This window comes from Osmerus eperlanus, chromosome 10 (genome assembly GCF_963692335.1).
Source record: "Osmerus eperlanus chromosome 10, fOsmEpe2.1, whole genome shotgun sequence".
Taxonomy (NCBI): Eukaryota; Metazoa; Chordata; class Actinopteri; order Osmeriformes; family Osmeridae; genus Osmerus; species Osmerus eperlanus.
The window spans coordinates 17717465-17735581 of NC_085027.1; the positions used below are offsets into that span (position 1 = coordinate 17717465).

The 18117-nt window shown below is 42.9% G+C and overlaps 1 protein-coding gene across 1 annotated transcript in view; it reads right to left on the reverse strand.

Moving 5' to 3' along the window:
* Window positions 1-8455: 8455 nt before the first annotated feature.
* Window positions 8456-18117, reverse strand: part of syt7b (synaptotagmin VIIb) — a 106893-nt gene continuing 97231 nt past the window's right edge. The window contains exons 6-10 of the mRNA XM_062471916.1: window positions 11402-11669; window positions 11080-11249; window positions 9993-10107; window positions 9591-9790; window positions 8456-8672 (exon numbers count right to left, since the gene is read on the reverse strand). Of these exons, the coding sequence (XP_062327900.1) occupies window positions 8568-8672; window positions 9591-9790; window positions 9993-10107; window positions 11080-11249; window positions 11402-11669 (858 nt within the window). The 3' untranslated portion in view covers window positions 8456-8567. The remainder of the gene's footprint in view (window positions 8673-9590; window positions 9791-9992; window positions 10108-11079; window positions 11250-11401; window positions 11670-18117) is intronic.

Below are 18117 nucleotides of genomic sequence, written 5' to 3' on the forward strand. Positions count from 1 at the left end.
AGTACTTCAGCACCGGTGTGTTTGAAATAGTCTCTTTCACTTTGAGAAATGCCTGGTCGTGCTGCTCTGTCCACTTCCATTCACCGTCCTGGTGTGTCAGCTGCCTGAGTGGCTGACAGTGGTCAGACAGATGAGGACAGAACTTAGCCAGGTAGTTCACCATACCCAACAGCCTCTGAACTGCTTTCACATCTGTTGGTTTTGGCATTTGTTCAATGGCACGTACTTTTTCTGGATGTATCCTTAGACCATCCGCTGTCAGGAGATGTCCTATGTAAGTAGCCTCTTTTTCCCTCAGCTTGAACTTGTCTGCATTCAGTTTGATGTTCTTTTGTCTGCATCTATTCAGGAACAGTCTCAGCTGTCAATATTGACACGCTATAGCAGCCTCAGTTGAAAAGATATTGGGCAATCAGGTGCAAAACGGTCCTAACCTCTATGACACCTTAAGTTTTTCCCTTCTATCGATATTTCCAAGCATTTAGCCTACTCATATTGCATTAATTTATTAAGAACCCCCTTTGAAACAAGCTATTGTAACACCATTGTCACCGGCAGTATTTCAGATGGAATCGCGATTCAAACAGTACCATCTGCTGACTGAAAATAAATAGGGGGACATGGCTAATTAAAAAAAGGTTTGTTGGAAGCGATCATTGTCAGTAACAATGCCAAATTTGGTCACAGTCTAGAGCCCTGCGTGGAGAAGCTGACCCCGGTAAATTGTGCTACGAACAAGCTAGCCTAGCTGCTGTTGCTAGCCAAACTTAACTGAGCAGCACTTGTGCTAGCTGCCGCATCATTGGATACCAGTGGAGAGGAAAATTACGTTCCCTTCAGTAGTTTCAGTTTGGCAACTACTTGTTTACTCTCCTCTTTTGTCTTCCTCTTTTGTTCCCCGCCCGGGGAGTTGCGTTTAATTTAGCAAATTGGTTTTTGCATTCACTTAGCTCTTCTACTGTCTCATATTAACCAACTGAAATGACGTGCTTTGCTGCGCAGTTGCTGCAATCGATGGAATAGTCCACAGTAGTATCGGGTGGGAGGGGAAGCCTGCGTTGACACAAATAGAATAAACGCTCTGTTGGTATCTTTGTTGATACTTTTGGGGAAGATTGTGACTTAATTGATTTGTATTATTATTATAGTTATTATTGATCATATAGTATTTTTATGGAGTCTTTCAAGGGGCCCCCTGGCAGCTGGGGGCCCCAGGCGGTTGCCTACTTTGCCTAATGGGTAAGTCCGCTCCTGCAAACAGTGCAAGAACTGTGATAAAATGAACCACTTTGCAAAGATGTGTAAATAGAAGAAAGTGCATGCGGTTGAGGATGATAATGGATCGTAGCAACGATCGAGCAAAATAACGAAATCATCGATATTTGTTACGTGCGTTTCCCAAACATGCTCATAAGGAGTAGGCTTATCTATGCGCTTTCAAGAGCTACAAATTTTCAAGAGACACTTTAGCTACGGTGTCTTTGGGAACGGCCTGTAAAACTAAGATTCGTGGCACATCGAATTCATGGCACATGGAATCCAGCTGAAGTTACTGGACTTCCTGAACAGCCAAGATCTTATGTAATTCGGACACCGGAGGGCAAGGGCGTAATTATATGGGGGGACAGGGGGACACGGCCCCCACAATATTTAAAGAAGGACGATTTGTCCCCACCAATATTTGTTCATACTGTATGATTATGCGGGTATGTAACAGACGTGGTCTTGCAAGTTCCATCAGAGTTTTCCGGACCGTGTTCATCCTTCACCGAGGATCGAACACGCCATCTCTGACTTCCCAAGCGCCACCACTACCATCTACGCCAAAGAAAAGATAGCTATTCAATGACGCGGGTGGCCTGTTACATACTTGAGGAGTGAGTTTCACCGATTCACACCGGCTACACGGGCAATATCGATATGACTGCTAGTACGTCTTTCTTTCCAGCTCCGAAAATATCAAATCCCGGCCAGTCCATTTCCCAAATCCATTCAACTTGCCTTACACTATACATTAACGAAACCTATTTCTCCTGAAATCCATGTCATGTTTTCCCTATACCTTATGCACTGTCAATGAGTGAGTTAGCAGCGCGACATCAGACAGACATTTGGCACATATTTATGGATGGTAAATATCCAGTATTTGACTAACATAATCCCTGAGATAACGACTAGGTGAATTTCACTAGAATTTTGAATTGTAGAATTAGTGCGAATTTCGATTGCAATACTATACAGCTTGTATGAATGGGACTTTTGACAAGCTAGCCGCCAGCAACCTATACAGGCCAGCATGTAGCCTGGATTTACAGCAAACTGGGATAGCAGTCAGTGACAGGCTAATCAAACGTACCAAACCCAGCATTTTGAGCTATGCTCCTGTTCTCTGAATTGGGCTCTAAAATAACTTGCTCGATAGAAAGTTATTTTAGAGTCCTGCCATTTGTTCTTTCTTCTTTCATCATTTTCATCCCTATGGAATTGTGTTGCTGTATTTCGCAGTAGTGGCCAAAAATGAACAAGAGAGAGACTTCAGCTGACGTCCATAATTTCTTTGGAGAGAAAAGAAAAAGCATGTTTCTGGAGATTTTAGACATTATTAACAGAGTAGTAGTTCATTTAACATGTTTTAAGGTACAGGACACCAGACTGACATTAATAGCTCTTAACTGACATTGTGAGTGAATGTATAGGCTAAGATGGGGTAATAAACTCAACACAGAAAGTCCCACAGCTGTCCCCCCCAATGACTATTTCGCCCTTGCCGGAGGGAAAGGTGTACAGAAGGAACAGAAAGTTTTTACTTAAATCAAAAGAACAAAGTGACACACCAAGGAAGGACGCGGACAATCAGGATGTGACTCCACAAAATGGGTGTGACAACACAGAGAAAAACCATGAAATGGACACTCAAACATGAAACAGAGATGCGAGTCCCACCGAGCTCTCGAAGTCTACCTGTGAAAACTGCAAGTGGACGAGTGGTCTCAAAACAAAGAAGGCTTATTGAGGAGGAGTTTGATGATTTTTCCTTATGTTTAAACATTGTCACAGATCAGAGGACAAGGTTATGTTAAATGAAAGTCTGACAGATGTAAAAACCAAAAAAAATGCTGTTGTGTTATGATGTGAAGTGATACACATTTGTTTTGTAATTTGTAATTTGTTTTGTAAAACAAGGTGACTGAAGTTATTTTTCAGAATGTAAAAACAAAACAAAATGGAGATGTCATGATATGTAATAATTGAGTCACCTATTGGCACTCGGAAGCATAAATGTAAGTTGGGGCTACGGGGGTGGGACCAGTAGAATATAAAACTACATGGCTGAAACTAAGAACATGTCTTGTGTCTTCTCCATACAACACATCAAAACAGTAACTAGCTAGCTAGCCCGGCTGGGACTCCCTACTCGTATCAACAGATTAGCAGAGACTTCGAGTAATATAATAAAACTTTTTTACACATGTCAATGTGTATGTATATTAAACAGTTTTGTATACAAGTTGTATCTTGATCGATATTGCGAGTAAGCAAACCCAAGTCTGCACACTTTACCATGACGTTATACCAACTACAACAGTGACAGAGAACTACAACTCTGCATTAATCTGTCTGACACGCCCCCGAGCGTGGTGCACTGTGGGAAGGCGAGCGATGGCAAGCGATTTGCGTCAACAATGACACCAACATCAACAATAAATAATAAATTGTTGTTGTACCAGCAATATCTTTAAATCAATAAAAGTTTTTCACTGTAGAAATCTCAAATGTCATAATTATTTGCCAATGCAAAAGAGTACTGGCACTTTTTTTCCCCCACTTCAGCACTGCTTCTATCTGAAGTGTGGTGAAGTAGGACAACGTTTTTTGTCGCCAGGTGCCATGGTGAATCCTAGTATCGGAGCTCCATTGATGTTGGCTTTCAATAGTTCTCATGCCCGCGCTTAACTCAGAGTGGACGTACTCCGAGTTGATTTAACACATTAAAATTCAAATCAGCTTTTCTGGAACCGGAAAGTCAGAGTTTCCCATTTTAGGGTAAACCAACTTAGAGTTCAGGGTTAGGTTCACAGTTTGTTGAACCTGCTTTCTGGAATACCCCCCTGGTCATGTTATATTAACCAGGAGCAGGGTAGGCTCTCTCACTCACTCAATTGCTCACTCATTCATTCACTCACTCGCTCACAATATACATTGTGAGAGATACATGTAGCCTATATCTGCACAGAATGAATCTATCATGAGAAAGCAACAGAGAGAGTTGCCGTTCATTTGATTACGTTGATTTACCAGTGAAACCCATAACACACACACACTCGCAAATTACAGCTTTAAAAAGCAGTTCTTTGCTGCTGTTTTCTTTTTCTGGAAGAACATGTTCTTTTAAATTCTTAAAAAATACTAGGTTTTCAAACAAAACATTGACTTTACTTTTTTGTCCTTGTTTAGGGTATCTTTTCCAGAAAACAATAACGCCTTTATACAATTCGTCTACAAACCACCGTGTAAATTTTTCTGTAATTTTAATTTTTTTGTTGTTCTAGAAGGTTGGGGTCACGGCACATTACCTACAGCATGCACAAACAATAAGGGTTCCAGCCAGGGACGAACAACACTGGTGCCAAAGAGAGAGAAGAGAGAGAGAGAGCTAGAGCAGAATGTTTAGTTAAATGTCAATCTACACTCTAGCTTCAAAACAGTGTGATAGAGTGATAGATAAAAAAAAGTTACCCCCCACTGTCTCCCTGAGTGTAAAAGCGACTGTCTGTACCTCCATTTAATGTAATCTATAAGTGTGCAATGTCAATATGTATCCTCGGCAGGGACGTGCACAGATATGGGCTATTGTTGCCCAACAGGCCGTTTGCCCTGATTGGCTGATCTGCCCCTCTGGAGAAAGTAAATAATTGTGGCTGCATCAATACGATAAGCCCGCCATTAGTAAAGTTAAATAAAACTAAATTGCGATATCATCCAGTTCTGTGTTCATTTATTTTGTCACCATAACATCAGCGTTTGTATTGTCACGCACTGCGAGTGAAGGAGGGAAAACCCTTGCACTTTCACCTGACTTTTTGAAGTAATGGAGATAATGACAAATGCCCTGTGAATAGAAAAAAAAATAAAAAAAATAATACGCTTGTGTCTCGAATAATGTGCAGCATCAGCTTGTAACGTTTGCATCACATCGCGCTACCCTGCCTTATTGACGTATAATCATGCTGCCTACGTTACATGAACCAAAGCTAAGTAATAGCCTATGTAGCAGCAGCAGGCTAACGTAGCTACATTATGTCCAGTCTGTTACATTATTGCACTTTTTTGAGGTTCATGTTTTTTAATTTGTAACTTAACTACATGCTCTTATGGTTCTTCCCATTGGCACTTATTTGCTTTTCACAATGTATGCTTCATGTTTTGGCTACCCGCAATGTTTAGGGGCTATCTCGTTGTTATGATCACTGACCTATGCACTTTTGTAAAGCTCTCTCTTGGAAGTCGCTTTGGATAAAAGCTTCTGCTAAATTAATAAATGTAAATGTATTATTGTGCGCTCTGTAGAGAAGAGAGAGGCTAGGGCAGAGGCGGCACTACCATTAGGCAAAGTAGGCAGCTGCCTAGGGCCCCAGAATGCCTGGGGCCCCGGTGAAAATGCAAAAAATATTATATAGTACAGTATGTTATTTTTCATATTTGTGTTTCTCTCAAACATGTTATCAAATTATATCCTGCCTTCCATTACATTATTCATGTGCAAGACAAACCCAAACCCCCCTATCTTGCACAAATGGTTTGTTCCAGCCCAGCAGCGTTAGGTAGCATCAGTTAGCCTACAGTAAGAGAGACAGATAGGTACGGTGGCCCTGAAGTGCAAATCACACCCACTAACATGAGTGCATCCCCCAAATAAAAACACTCCCCCCAAATACGAGTCAACTCCCCCCAAATAGGATGACTTGCTCACCTCCCCCAAATACAAGGACATGCTCCCCCCCAAATATGAGTCAACTCCCCCCAAATAGGATGACTCGCTCACCTCCCCCCAATACAAGGACACGCTCCCCCAAATGGGAAACAACATTACATTAACTCAAAAACACATTACATTAACTCAAAACGGAAAAGGTTGGTACTACACTTCGTTGCTGAATGGATGCAGTAACTAACAATAAATTGATCGACAGAAGTACAAAATGCAATAGCCTGACAGAGTTACGTGCACCAGGACATTTGTTTGGCTATCGAAGCATGTAGCAAGTAGTAGGCTACTTATGCAAAAGTATAAATTGCATGTTAAACGTCAAAATCGATAGCGAAACAACCATCCTGGTCCACGTAACTCTGTCATTACCATGAACTTGATCGTTTTGGTTGGAATAAAAGAAGAAATATTGTGTTAACAATTCAGAGTCATGACTTGCACTACACTTTATTTTAATCAGGGACATTCCTATGAAATAATCTTAGATATGCTGTTAACGTTTCACAACATTAAAATAAGTAGCCTATGCGCACGCTAAAAACACATTTGAAGGAAGCAGGAACACTGGTGCCAAAGAGAGAGAAGAGAGAGAGAGAGCTAGAGCAGAATGTTTAGCTAAATGTCAATCTACACTCTAGCTTCAAAACAGTGTGATAGAGTGATAGATCAAAAAAGTCACCCCCCATTGTCTCCCTGAGTGTAAAAGCGACTGTCTGTACCTCCATTTAATGTAATCTATAAGTGTGCAATGTCAATATGTATCCTCGGCAGGGACGTGCACAGATATGGGCTATTGTTGCCCAACAGGCCGTTTGCCCTGATCTGCCCCTCTGGAGAAAGTAAATAATTGTGGCTGCATCAATATGATAAGCCCGCCATTAGTAAAGTTAAATAAAACTAAATTGCGATATCATCCAGTTCTGTGTTCATTTATTTTGCCACCATAACATCAGCGTTGCCCTCTGCCCCCCACATCAGCGTTGCCCTCTGCCCCCCACATTTGAAGGAAGCAGGACTTTTCTGGAAAAAAAACTATTAGTCCACAACAGAAGAACGAAATGCCCCAATGACAGAGTTACGTGGACCAGGATAATTGTTTGGCTTTCGATTTTTACGTTTAACACGCAATATATACTTTCGCATAAGTAGCCTACTATTTGCTACATGCTTCGATAGCCAAACAAATGTCCTGCACGTAACTCTGTCAGGCTATTGCATTTTGTACTTCTGTCGATCAATTTCTTGTTAGTTACTGCATCCATTCAGCGACAAAGTGTTGTACCTACCCTTTCCGTTTTGAGTTAATGTAATGTGTTTTTGAGTTAATGTAATGTCGTTTCCCATTTGGCGGAGCGTGTCTTTGTATTGGGGGGAGGTGAGCACGTCATCCTATTTGGGGGGAGTGTTTTTCATTTGGGAGATGAACTCATATTAGTGGGTGTGATTTGCACTTCAGGGACACCGTAGATAGGAGACTTTGAAACGATTTTATGAAATTATGAAACGATCATATGTTAGCGTTGCAGCAAAAAGACGGAAGAAGGAAGAAAACAAAACTTATATTGCCACCCTCCCAAAGGTGACCACTTTTTTTATTCTGCCAACAATGTTAGCAATAGTAATAGAGTAGTTTAGTGGCTGCGGCTAGTACTACTAATGTGAATAGCTTAGCAGCTCCAGCTATTACTGAAGATGATTTGACAAGGACATTAAAGCGGGAGAAAGCCAGGTAAAGAAATATATTATTTAGGGGCCTCAACCAGTCTGTTCCTAGGGCCCCCAAATCACTACAACCGCCTCTGGGCTCAGTTGATGGTGGTATAACTGTACTGTTGTACTATATATCTGTGGTATAGTAGGCTACTTGTATGAGAAAGAAAGTGACAAATGCCTGTGCACGTCCCTGATCCTTGGCCATAACATCCATATTTCTTTTTGCACTGAATATAGACGGTTAGAAAAAAAAGTATGACATTGCCATTTATGTTATATTAAATACAGTCTGACAAAACCACAGATGCAGTGTAAAGAGGCAAAAAGACATAGGAGGTATGATAGACAAAAAGAAGGGTGTGCAGAATACGTGTGAAAAGGAAAACGAGCTTCGCTTTTGATCCGTCCAGTTTCATCTTCCTCAGTGTCAGTCTCAGCCTCAGCCTCTTACTCTGTTGATACTGTTTTGATGGACAGGGGAGGTTCTAAAAGGGTGACGGTGAATATTAATGTGGACAACCATCCAGGACACTGAGCAGTAAGAAGAGCCAAGTAAATGAAGGATTCCTTAATTCACCCAGGGCCCTGGTGGAGAAGGTGTGAAGATGGTTACTGTGAGTCCCATAAACCATTTCAGCCCAGTCACCTGGAAGACAATGTCAGCTCACCAGGTCCTGATGCTGGGGTTGGGAGGGGGTACTGCTCAGGGTTTGAATACCCCTGAGCAGTACCCCCAGGAGTACTGGAGTCCAGGAGACAGGACACAAGAGTCTTATTCTGGATTCTGGGGATCTGGAATCTGGAGGACAGATGCTGAGCGTAGTGACTGGGGTCTGGGTTCTAGGGTCTGGTTCTGGGGAGTCTCTCAGGCTTTGAGAGCATGCCACTGGGCAACAGCGGAACGAGGACGACCCATCATGTCTTTCCAATGTTTGACCTCTGCTGGACCACTTTTCCATGACAGGTAAATCTGACAGATTCGCAGGCAGGCAGGCAGGAAGAAATAAAAAGGGTGACAGAAAGAGACATATATTACAACAGATTGATTATGCGAAGATAAGCTGTAATGTCACTTAGATGGATGTTGTGAGTGCTGTCTAAGCATTGAGAGGTAAGATCAACTCTGCAAGCTTGACTTCTCACTACTGTCCCCACTCAGCCAGCCAATCACCCTAATTAAAATTTGATTCAGGTCTAAAGCTGAACAATGTTTTTTTCAGGGAGGAAACAGCTGTTTAACACGGCAACATCCTGAGAAGGGCACGCTGATGACAGTGAAGGAGAGGGTGAGAGCCAGAGACTTGTAATGATACACCAACGCACTGAAGGATGCACTCATTCCCAAACCATCTGGTATACAGTGTGTGTGGTGTGTGTGTTGGGGAGCATTATAGACTAAGGTCAGTGGTAGTAGAGAGAGGGAGATGGACAGAGTGGGAGAAACTCAGAGAGAGATAGAGGGACGGAGAGGGAGATAGAAATATGGAGAGGAGAAGACTACAGCCGGTGGTGATATGATATGGTGTGCTTAAATGACTTAAGGTGTCAATATCCCCCATTGGGACCCAAAAGTAAGGCTGCAAGGATCAGCTTTACAGTGTGTCAGAAAATCAATGGGATAGTGCATCCCTGCCACAAAATCAATGGATATCAATCTCACTGGATTGCTATTCGCCAAGTTGAATGTGGTGCATGTAATAGTTTGAAGACGGTCTCTGTGTCATTGTGTGCTTGTGAGTCTGTTTGTCAGAGCCAGCAGGGGGCAGTGTAGGCTGGTTATTTGGGTGGGGGGGTCCATCATCAGGAGGGCAGAAGAGAGGGGAGAAAGGGGGGAGGATGAGACCATAGAATAAAGGTGGTGGTCCGGTAGTGAGAAAGGAGATGGTACCTTTCCAATGATATCGTTGCGGCTGAGTTTGTCCTTGTCCATGACGGTGATGATAATGGTGGTCTCCCTCAGCACGTGGGCAGGCACGTCGAAAGGGAAAGACTCGTTGAAGACCGGGTTCAGACAACGCTTCATCACAACAGTCTTCTTCTTCTCCACACGCTTGTCCTTATGCATCAACCACACTTTTACATAGGGGTCTGACAGGGAATGAGGGAGGAAGAGAAGGACATGAGGAGAGAATGGAAGTAAAGTGGAAAGGAGGATAAAGGGTTGAACTGTTTAACAGGGAATTACATCTGACAATTTATTTCACGTGAAATCACAGAAAATGTGCTTCGGCATCAGCAACTGTGACAGCATGTGTGTGGGTGTATGAAGTAAAAAAGAGTGGGTGTGTACCAGAGGTCCCTCCGATGTCCATGGCTTTGAGGTTCTGGGCTTTGATGATGCTCACAGTGATGGTGTTGGCTGTGGGGTTGTAGCACAGGGACACCAGCAGGTCTCCTCGACTCCCCTGTCAAACACACAAGGACACACAAACACACACACAAACAACAACAACAACAACAAAGAGTTGGAGTTAACTTCAAACATCCATCTTTCTGTCTTTTCTTTCCTGCAGGTCTAGACAGGTCTGAAACAGGGCCAGAGTGGGGCCACTTTTCAGCCCGGGAGTTTCAGCCCCAAGACCGGTCCTTTTTTTTGTATACCAAACAGGGCCGGATGCAGCCTGCTTTGACTGTGGGTGCAGTGAACTTTTCTGGGGGGTATCATGATTACAGAAAGGGATTGTATTATTTTTTATATTGATACAATTTTTGAGACTGCTTAACAATCCGAGTGTTAATCAGGCACGGAGCCAGACGTTGTAAACATTCTGAGCTTTGCCCCAACCTAAGACGTATGGGTCTGATGTGACGCAAGATAGGCACTTCTACACTTAATGCGAAGTGCCTATCTTGCATCACATAATAATAATTTGTGGCCATTATTTGAGCGCAAAATACTTTTTTGAACTTTATGTAAAATAAACAGACGTTTTTCAATTGGTAAAACCTTGTCTTGTGATGCCATCACTCCGGCCCTGCTCCCATCCATCCTCCCTGACGCGTATCGTTACGGTAGGGCCGCCCGTCCCAGCTATCGGTAGCCTATCTGAGAAAACTTTTTGGAAAAGACGCGCTATGGACCCAACCAACTCTATTTGGGAGGGGAGAACTCCCTAACATGGTACAACCCATGCAGAGGCTGAGGTGTCAGAATGCGGAACGTGTGTAGCCTACTTTAAGAGAAGATAGACTAACGTGACAAATGTCAACAATAAAAAAATCCTCGACCGGCCCAAAAGTGAAGCGGCCCACTGGCCCAAAAGTGAAGCGGCCCACCGGGAACTCTCCCGATTCTTCCGATTACCCACCCCGGCCCTGGTCTGAAATAACCTCAAGTCACAACACACCCCTCCCTGTTATCCCCTCCCCATGCTTACGCTGCCATCGCTGCAGGGTTTGAGCTCTTTCCAGAAGGTCTGCATGTTCGCCAGGTCCAGCTTGTTCAGGGGGGTGGACACCTCTCCTATGGGGTCGTTCCTACTGAAGCGGTCGTAGTCTAGAACCTGCAGGTACAGGGTCCTCTGGACCACCTTCTCATAGGGGAATCCTGGGAGACATACACACAAATCTAGTCGGTGTGTGTCTCTTTGAGAGTGTGTGTGTGTGTGAAAGAGAGACAGTGCCTAAGTATACGTGTTACATAAAGTAACAGATTGAACACAAGAACAATCTTGTGTGTTTCTCTGTGACTGCTGTCACCTTCGAACAGGAATGTCTCATTCCAATGGGGGTTGAGGTTCTTCCTCTTGACCTTGGTCTCCAGTTTGTGCTTCTTGTCGGGCAGCAGGTAGAGTTTGACGAAGGGGTCTGAGGTTCCAGAGAAGTCTTTGGCGGGTAGATCCTGGCCCTTCAGAATCTTTACCGTCAGGGTGGAGTCCTGGAAGTTGTAGCCCACGCTAAACTGGATCCTTCCCAGCTTCTCACACACTGGACCCTCATGTTCATCCTCCTCTGAACCTGGAGATACCTGAGGACAGCACAAATACGCTTTAACGAACGTACCTACAAACATGTCAATCTGCTAGACAAGTGGGTTCCCCTTCGTTCTTTTGATGAGCAGTCTCATGAGCCCTACTTACCCAGCGTCATGGAGCCGACCAGCTAAATAGTTATTCAGCACTAGTGTTGCTACCTGCATATACCTACAGCTGGCAGCTGTGCTCTGTTTTGCTCCTAGATTCAGACCTAGCCCCAGGGGTAAATTGTAGAGCTAGCTAACAACTACACTTCTGCTGTGTGGGAATCGCAGGAGCTAACCAGCCGAAAGGGCGTACAAAAAGCACACCCCACAATTTTCCCAGAAATTGTACCTCTCTAGTTGGGTGTGCGCAAGCCTTCGGTGAGCACAACCATTGTTCTCTCACATATATATTATTATTATTATTATTGGGTGTGCTCAAGCCTTCGGCAGGCACAACCATTGTTCTCTCATATATATTATTTTTATTTTATTCTTTTCCCACCCCAGGATTCCTCAATTCCTTTGTGGCAAAAAGTGCCTTGTTTGCACAAAGGGGACTCAGTGCTAGTCTAGCGTTACAACGTCAGCACATGTTAGCAACAACAGCACACGTTAGCAACGACGCATAGATACGACATGCATAGATGTGCTAGTAAGACTGTTGCACAGCAAGTATCCTATCATACCGTGGTGTACTAGCAGCATCATACATTTAAGCAATTTAAGACTTGCAGGTAACACTTTAGAATAATGTTCCGTTGTTAACGAGTAGCTATGCAGGAAGTAATAGGTAGTACTACATTAACACTGAATTTAAGGGTCCCATGACATGAAAATTTCACTTTAGGAGGTTATTTAACATTAATATGACTTCCCCTAGCCTACCTTTGGGTTAAGTATGCAGTATGAAGAATGCACAACTGCATACTTCTATTCAATAAAAAATAAAAATAAACATAATTATTCATAAGTATGCAGTGGCATAACGACATCTCTGACGTTAATAACAAACCAAACCATTAAAAAATCAGTTGGAAATTGAGCAAGTTATGGTCATTTAAAAAGTACATGTAGCACCAACACAATGTTATGGGTGAGCGAGTTGACTGTAGCAAGATGGCCGCCATGTGCGGACGTTCTAGACTCCGCCGTAAGACATCTAAACTTTATATATATCTATGGCTTTGCCCGCACAGAGAATTTGGCCCACCAATGAGAAAATGAGCTACGACCGTGCGAGCACGATATTGTTTTTTCCTCGAGAGACATCATGGCTTGCAAACGACCGATGCATGGCAGTTAGCCACGCCTCTTTCTTCCTCATAGCATTTAAAGCTACAGACACAGAAACAGCACGTCCTGAGGAAAGCTAATTGTGGGACTGCTCGTAGTGACTGTAATTCTGAACCAAGTAGGCCGTAAGGTGAACCCTGTTATCGTTTCAACCCGCTCCACAGTCTGGCATCTACACAATCTTTAGCTCATAAAAAATAACGAGTCCTGCTAAGCTACCAAAAAAAAGTGTGTCGCTGAAGTTCCAGTCGATTGTCGATGCGTCTATGTTTTATGCAGAACTAGTTTCTTCAGAGCGTAATAGGATTTTGGTGGCACGGTTCGACACGTGATCCTTCTACACCAATAAGGTAGCTGCTTTTTGTCAACATGGATGGATATGGTTGTCAAATAGAGGATGGGACCTTGCACGTTAGTGTTTCCTATGTTTATTTTGCCGTGGCGGCCCGCCACGACTACATTTCTGCCGCCATGGTATCAGAAATAGGGCTGTACAAAATTTTAGGACGTCTATGTGATTGTTAGAGTGCATGTCGGAGAATAGCATGGATACGCGCTTCACACCGCAGTTGAGATTGTGTGTCTTTGAGAAGTCGTATAGCTAACTTGTCAGTTAATTTAATTAAATTAAGTTAACTGGTGATCTGTATTATTCCCCTGCTAGCTAAATTGCACGTCTGTTGATTCGATAGCGATTGCTGCCTTTGCTTACGTTTGAATTTTCGGCGCATTACTATGCAGAAGTAGTTTTAATTAATAAATAGTGGGTTTATTGTTATTATTTGCAACAGAATGCTTATCCTATCAAGCTCAAATGAAGCAGACAGTGTACATGCTTTCGAGTACCTTAATCGATAGGCTACTGACCAACGTCAATTATTACGTCAATTAATAATTGGCAGCACTTATGCCATTTAGAACATACTTTATGAGTGGAAGGTCTCTAAGTAGCCTAACCTTATTGCTTTAGAGGAAATAGTACGAAAATATGTGCAAATATTACATTAGTTATTAAACTAGGCTATTACATTAACCTGGGGGGGACAGACTTATGTCGTTGTAACATTCATTCATTCATTCTTCCACAAATGAAAACACTGATCAACCATAAAAACTATCGTAATGAAAAATATGAAATATGATATATAAAACTGTACAAAACAGAATAAGGAATAACAGATTAAGGACACTCAGTCCTCACTGTCAGTGTCAGGACAGTTATCTCCCAGTTCCTCAGTTTCTTTTGTGTTGGCACAATTACAACAACGACATAAGTCTGCGCAACACAGTCCTGCAGAAAAACATGAACATCTGCCTGTCTCACACGCACTTTTGCAGTCGCAGTGTATCACATGCAAAACACTGTCAGGGGCCGAATTTCTGTTACGTGCAAGGTCCCATCCTCTATTTGCCAAACATATCCATCCATGTTGACAAAAAGCAGCTACCTTATTGGTGTAGAACGATCACGTGTCGAACCGTGCCACCAAAATCCTATTACGCTCTGAAGAAACTAGTTCTGCATAAAACATAGACGCAACGATAATCGACTGGAATTTCAGCGACAAACATTTTTTGGTAGCTTAGCTAGAATCGTTCTTTTTTATGAGCTAAAGATTGTGTAGATGCCATACTGTGGAGCAGGAATCATTTTCTAAAAGACTTTTCGTGGTTCACCTTGCAGCCTAATGGCTGAATTTCGGAAAAGAGACTTCAGATACAGTATAAGGGGACCACTAAGGCCTATATAAAAGCATCCAAAAACAGCATGTCATGGGATCTTTAATACTATTAACTAATATGGAACCAAGATCAACTAAGCAGTAAGTAATAGCAAATTTAGTACAAAGGTAGTTCCTTAGTAGGTATTTGATTATTACTAAATAAATATATCCTCATTGAGAACTACTTGTGAACTATGACCAATAAAGAAAGAATAACCAATTAATTACTAAGCACAAAAGTAACATGTCTAAAAAGTGAACAATTAGTTTTAACTCTTAACATGGTCATAGCATTTCAGAAGCTTGTGCTTCAAATGGGTTCTTTGTGGAAACCAGTTTATGAATATTATATCCCCCCAAATACGTTAGCTACAAGTTGAGATTGTGACTAGTACTCTTACCAAAAGATTGGACGTATGTTCTCTGTTTATTTCAATCTTAAACATAGAATAATACAAATAATGATCATTTGTTTAAAAAAAAATATAATTAGGAAGTGATGCTGATTTCATGATTGGATTACTTCACTGTTATGAGCTCTTGAGTGTCAGTTCAATGTCTCAGACTCCAAAGACCTACCTTTATGTTACAGTAGCCGCCTGAGGAGGACCTCTCTTTAGGATATGAATTTTAACATTGATGTTCTCTTGTCAAAAACAATTTTCATCCTTAATGAAAACATGGGCTGCGTGACGCCTGAAGGAGCTGAAGCTCCGCCTCCTCGAATTTATTGAATTTAGCAACAAGAGCAACACTAGCTAAATCAATTGCAGATATCAGAACAGCCATACCTGCAGTCTCTGAGTGTTTAATGACTTTGTCTTTGCATTGTACCAGCTGAGTGACAGAATGCAACCGTCTGTGATCTGACATAGATCGGTCGCTGTGACGTAGATCGGTCGGGTTTTGGCTCCACCTATACAAAACCTGGGCTGAGAACAGAAGAGAAACTGTTCAACGGTCTAACTCCACATTTCGGTGCAACAAAGTTTTCGCGCTTTGCACATGCTTTCAAGAACTAATTTCACACGTATATAATGTACTTAAAAGCAAATCATGGAATTTGCTTTACAGGATCTTACAGCCGCACCGAAATTGGTTGCAGTTCCACTAGAGTTCCACTGGGGGTGATTGCGGGCGAGTGCAAAATAAATGGGAGTCTATGGAGCTCGACGGCTAAATTTGTCTTTTTCACCTGATTGTCATTGAGAAATCTCAGATTTGGGGCAACATTAGCAACATCATTAGCAAACCAAAACTCTTTCTAGCACGTGTATTGACAGGGAGAGCCTAACCTGTCAGCTGTGTTGTCGATGCCTCGAGAGAAAAAAGGAAGTGACAGAGATTGCCGTAAAGCAGTATCTCTGGCCATACAATGTGTATGACGTCATTGACATTTTAAAAGGCTTTTTAGAACAAAAAGGCGACTGAAAAAACACCCAGCTGTGTGTTTTTTTTGGCCTCCCCTTTAGAATTCGACATTCAAATTACTAGACAAAAAATGTAATCCTGAGAAAAGTGGATTTTGAGGGGTTTAGCTCCTTAGACCTCCATGTATTCTGCACTCGCCCGTTAGCACCCTTATATGGAACTAGAGTGGAACTGCAACATGTTCAGAAGCCGTAAGTTTCCAGAGAGTGGGAGTTCTCCCCATATTATACATTCTCTATAATATCTCCATGTCAATACACATGCTAGAAAGAGTTTTGGTTTGCTAATAATGTTGCTAATGCTCTGACATTCCCATCTCTATAAGTCACTACAGAGATGGGTGGGCAGCCTGGTAGTCTACAATGCTTTCCAAATATGTTTGTACTCAGGGATCTGAGGTGTGCATTTCCTCCTTGGTTTTGTGGCGGAGCGATGGCATCTTCTCCATGTTGTCACATACTTTCTTGACTCAAAAAGTCTTACAGGGGGCCCATTGATGCTGATCATCATCAAATTGCTCACATGTACAACAACAGTCTAGATCTCTTGTCTGTGCAAACATTGTTCATGAGACTGAAGCCACTTTCACACTCAGCAGTGCTGCAAGGGATGGTCTGCATGCATCTTATGAGAGGTTTTAGGCTTTCAGGCTCACTGTCTGGGTGCTCAAGGAAATCTCTCATACCATTTACTGCTTGCTCTTCACAAAGATTGAACCGCCTGCACAGTCTTTTTACTTGTGCCTCCACATGCCGTATGCCAGGTGTTGATGGCCAGTTGCTTATATCCAGAATGCTGAGATCATGAAGCAGGGAGTCTTTGAATGATGCCAGCACTCTGATGGTGCGCTTCAGAAGCTGGTCGGCTCTCAAGAGTGTGACTGAATGGGCCTGGAGTTGCTGGGACCGGTTTGCAAGCTCAGACAGTGCATCATACATGAGTCCAAGGTCACACAGAATTTCCTTGCTTTACATACAACGTGCCAGGCCTCTGTAAGTTTGTCTCTCTTTGTTGTTTCTTGTTTCGTCTCCTGCAGCACTTTCAAAGTGTCTGTTGAGTGCTTCATAGGATCTCCACACACCCTTTACAGAACGGAAGCTGCTGGCCACCCATCGCGTAGATAAAACTCTGCCAATTTTAAGGTCTTCTGAGCCCACTTCTTGCGCTGCTTCCAGAAGCTCCTGTGAATTTTTATTAGACTGACTGTACAGGTTGTGGATCTTCTCCATAAAGGCTTTGAAGTGATTCACTGCCTGAACCTCATCCACAGCATCAGATACAGCCAATTCCAAACGGTGGTTCATGCAGTGCCATGTGAAGATGTTAGGGTACCTTGCAGTGAGCCTGGTTGCCACACCAGAGTTCTTGCCTACAGTAACATGACACTGGCTCCATCAGAAACAAATGAGACCCAATTTGTTTGAAGCCACTCTTCACTGAAGCCTGCAGTGTCTAGACAGTTAAGTAGAGCTTCTTCTATACCCTCTGCCCTTTGGCTCTCCAGCTCAACTAGCTCTAGGAACACAAATTCAGGAGTAGCTCCATCTACTGAGGCTTTAACGTTTACAATCATGGCAGATTTGTGGCTGAGAGATGTAGCCTCGTCAATGAGAACAGGCAATTTGCTTGGAGATGACACAATAGTGTTAACTATTTTGTTCTGCATCTCTTTTGCTATGTGTTACCAACTAGTACCAACTGTCAAACTTTCTCTCTCAGAACAACCTGCTTGAACCCAACCAATCGGTCTTCAAGACTGGCCACTCCACAGAGACTGCCCTCCTTTCAGTCACCACTGCCCTCCAGTCTGCCAGAGCGGCTTCCAGGTCATCCGTCATCATTCTGCTGGACCTTTCTGCAGCGTTTCATACGGTTAACCACCAGATCCTGCTCTCCAGACTTTCTGAGATGGGCATCACTGGCACTGCACTCCAGTGGATCTCATCCTACCTGTCGGGAAGATCCTACCAGGTCTCCTGGGGAGGCAAACTGTCAGGCCCTCGCCA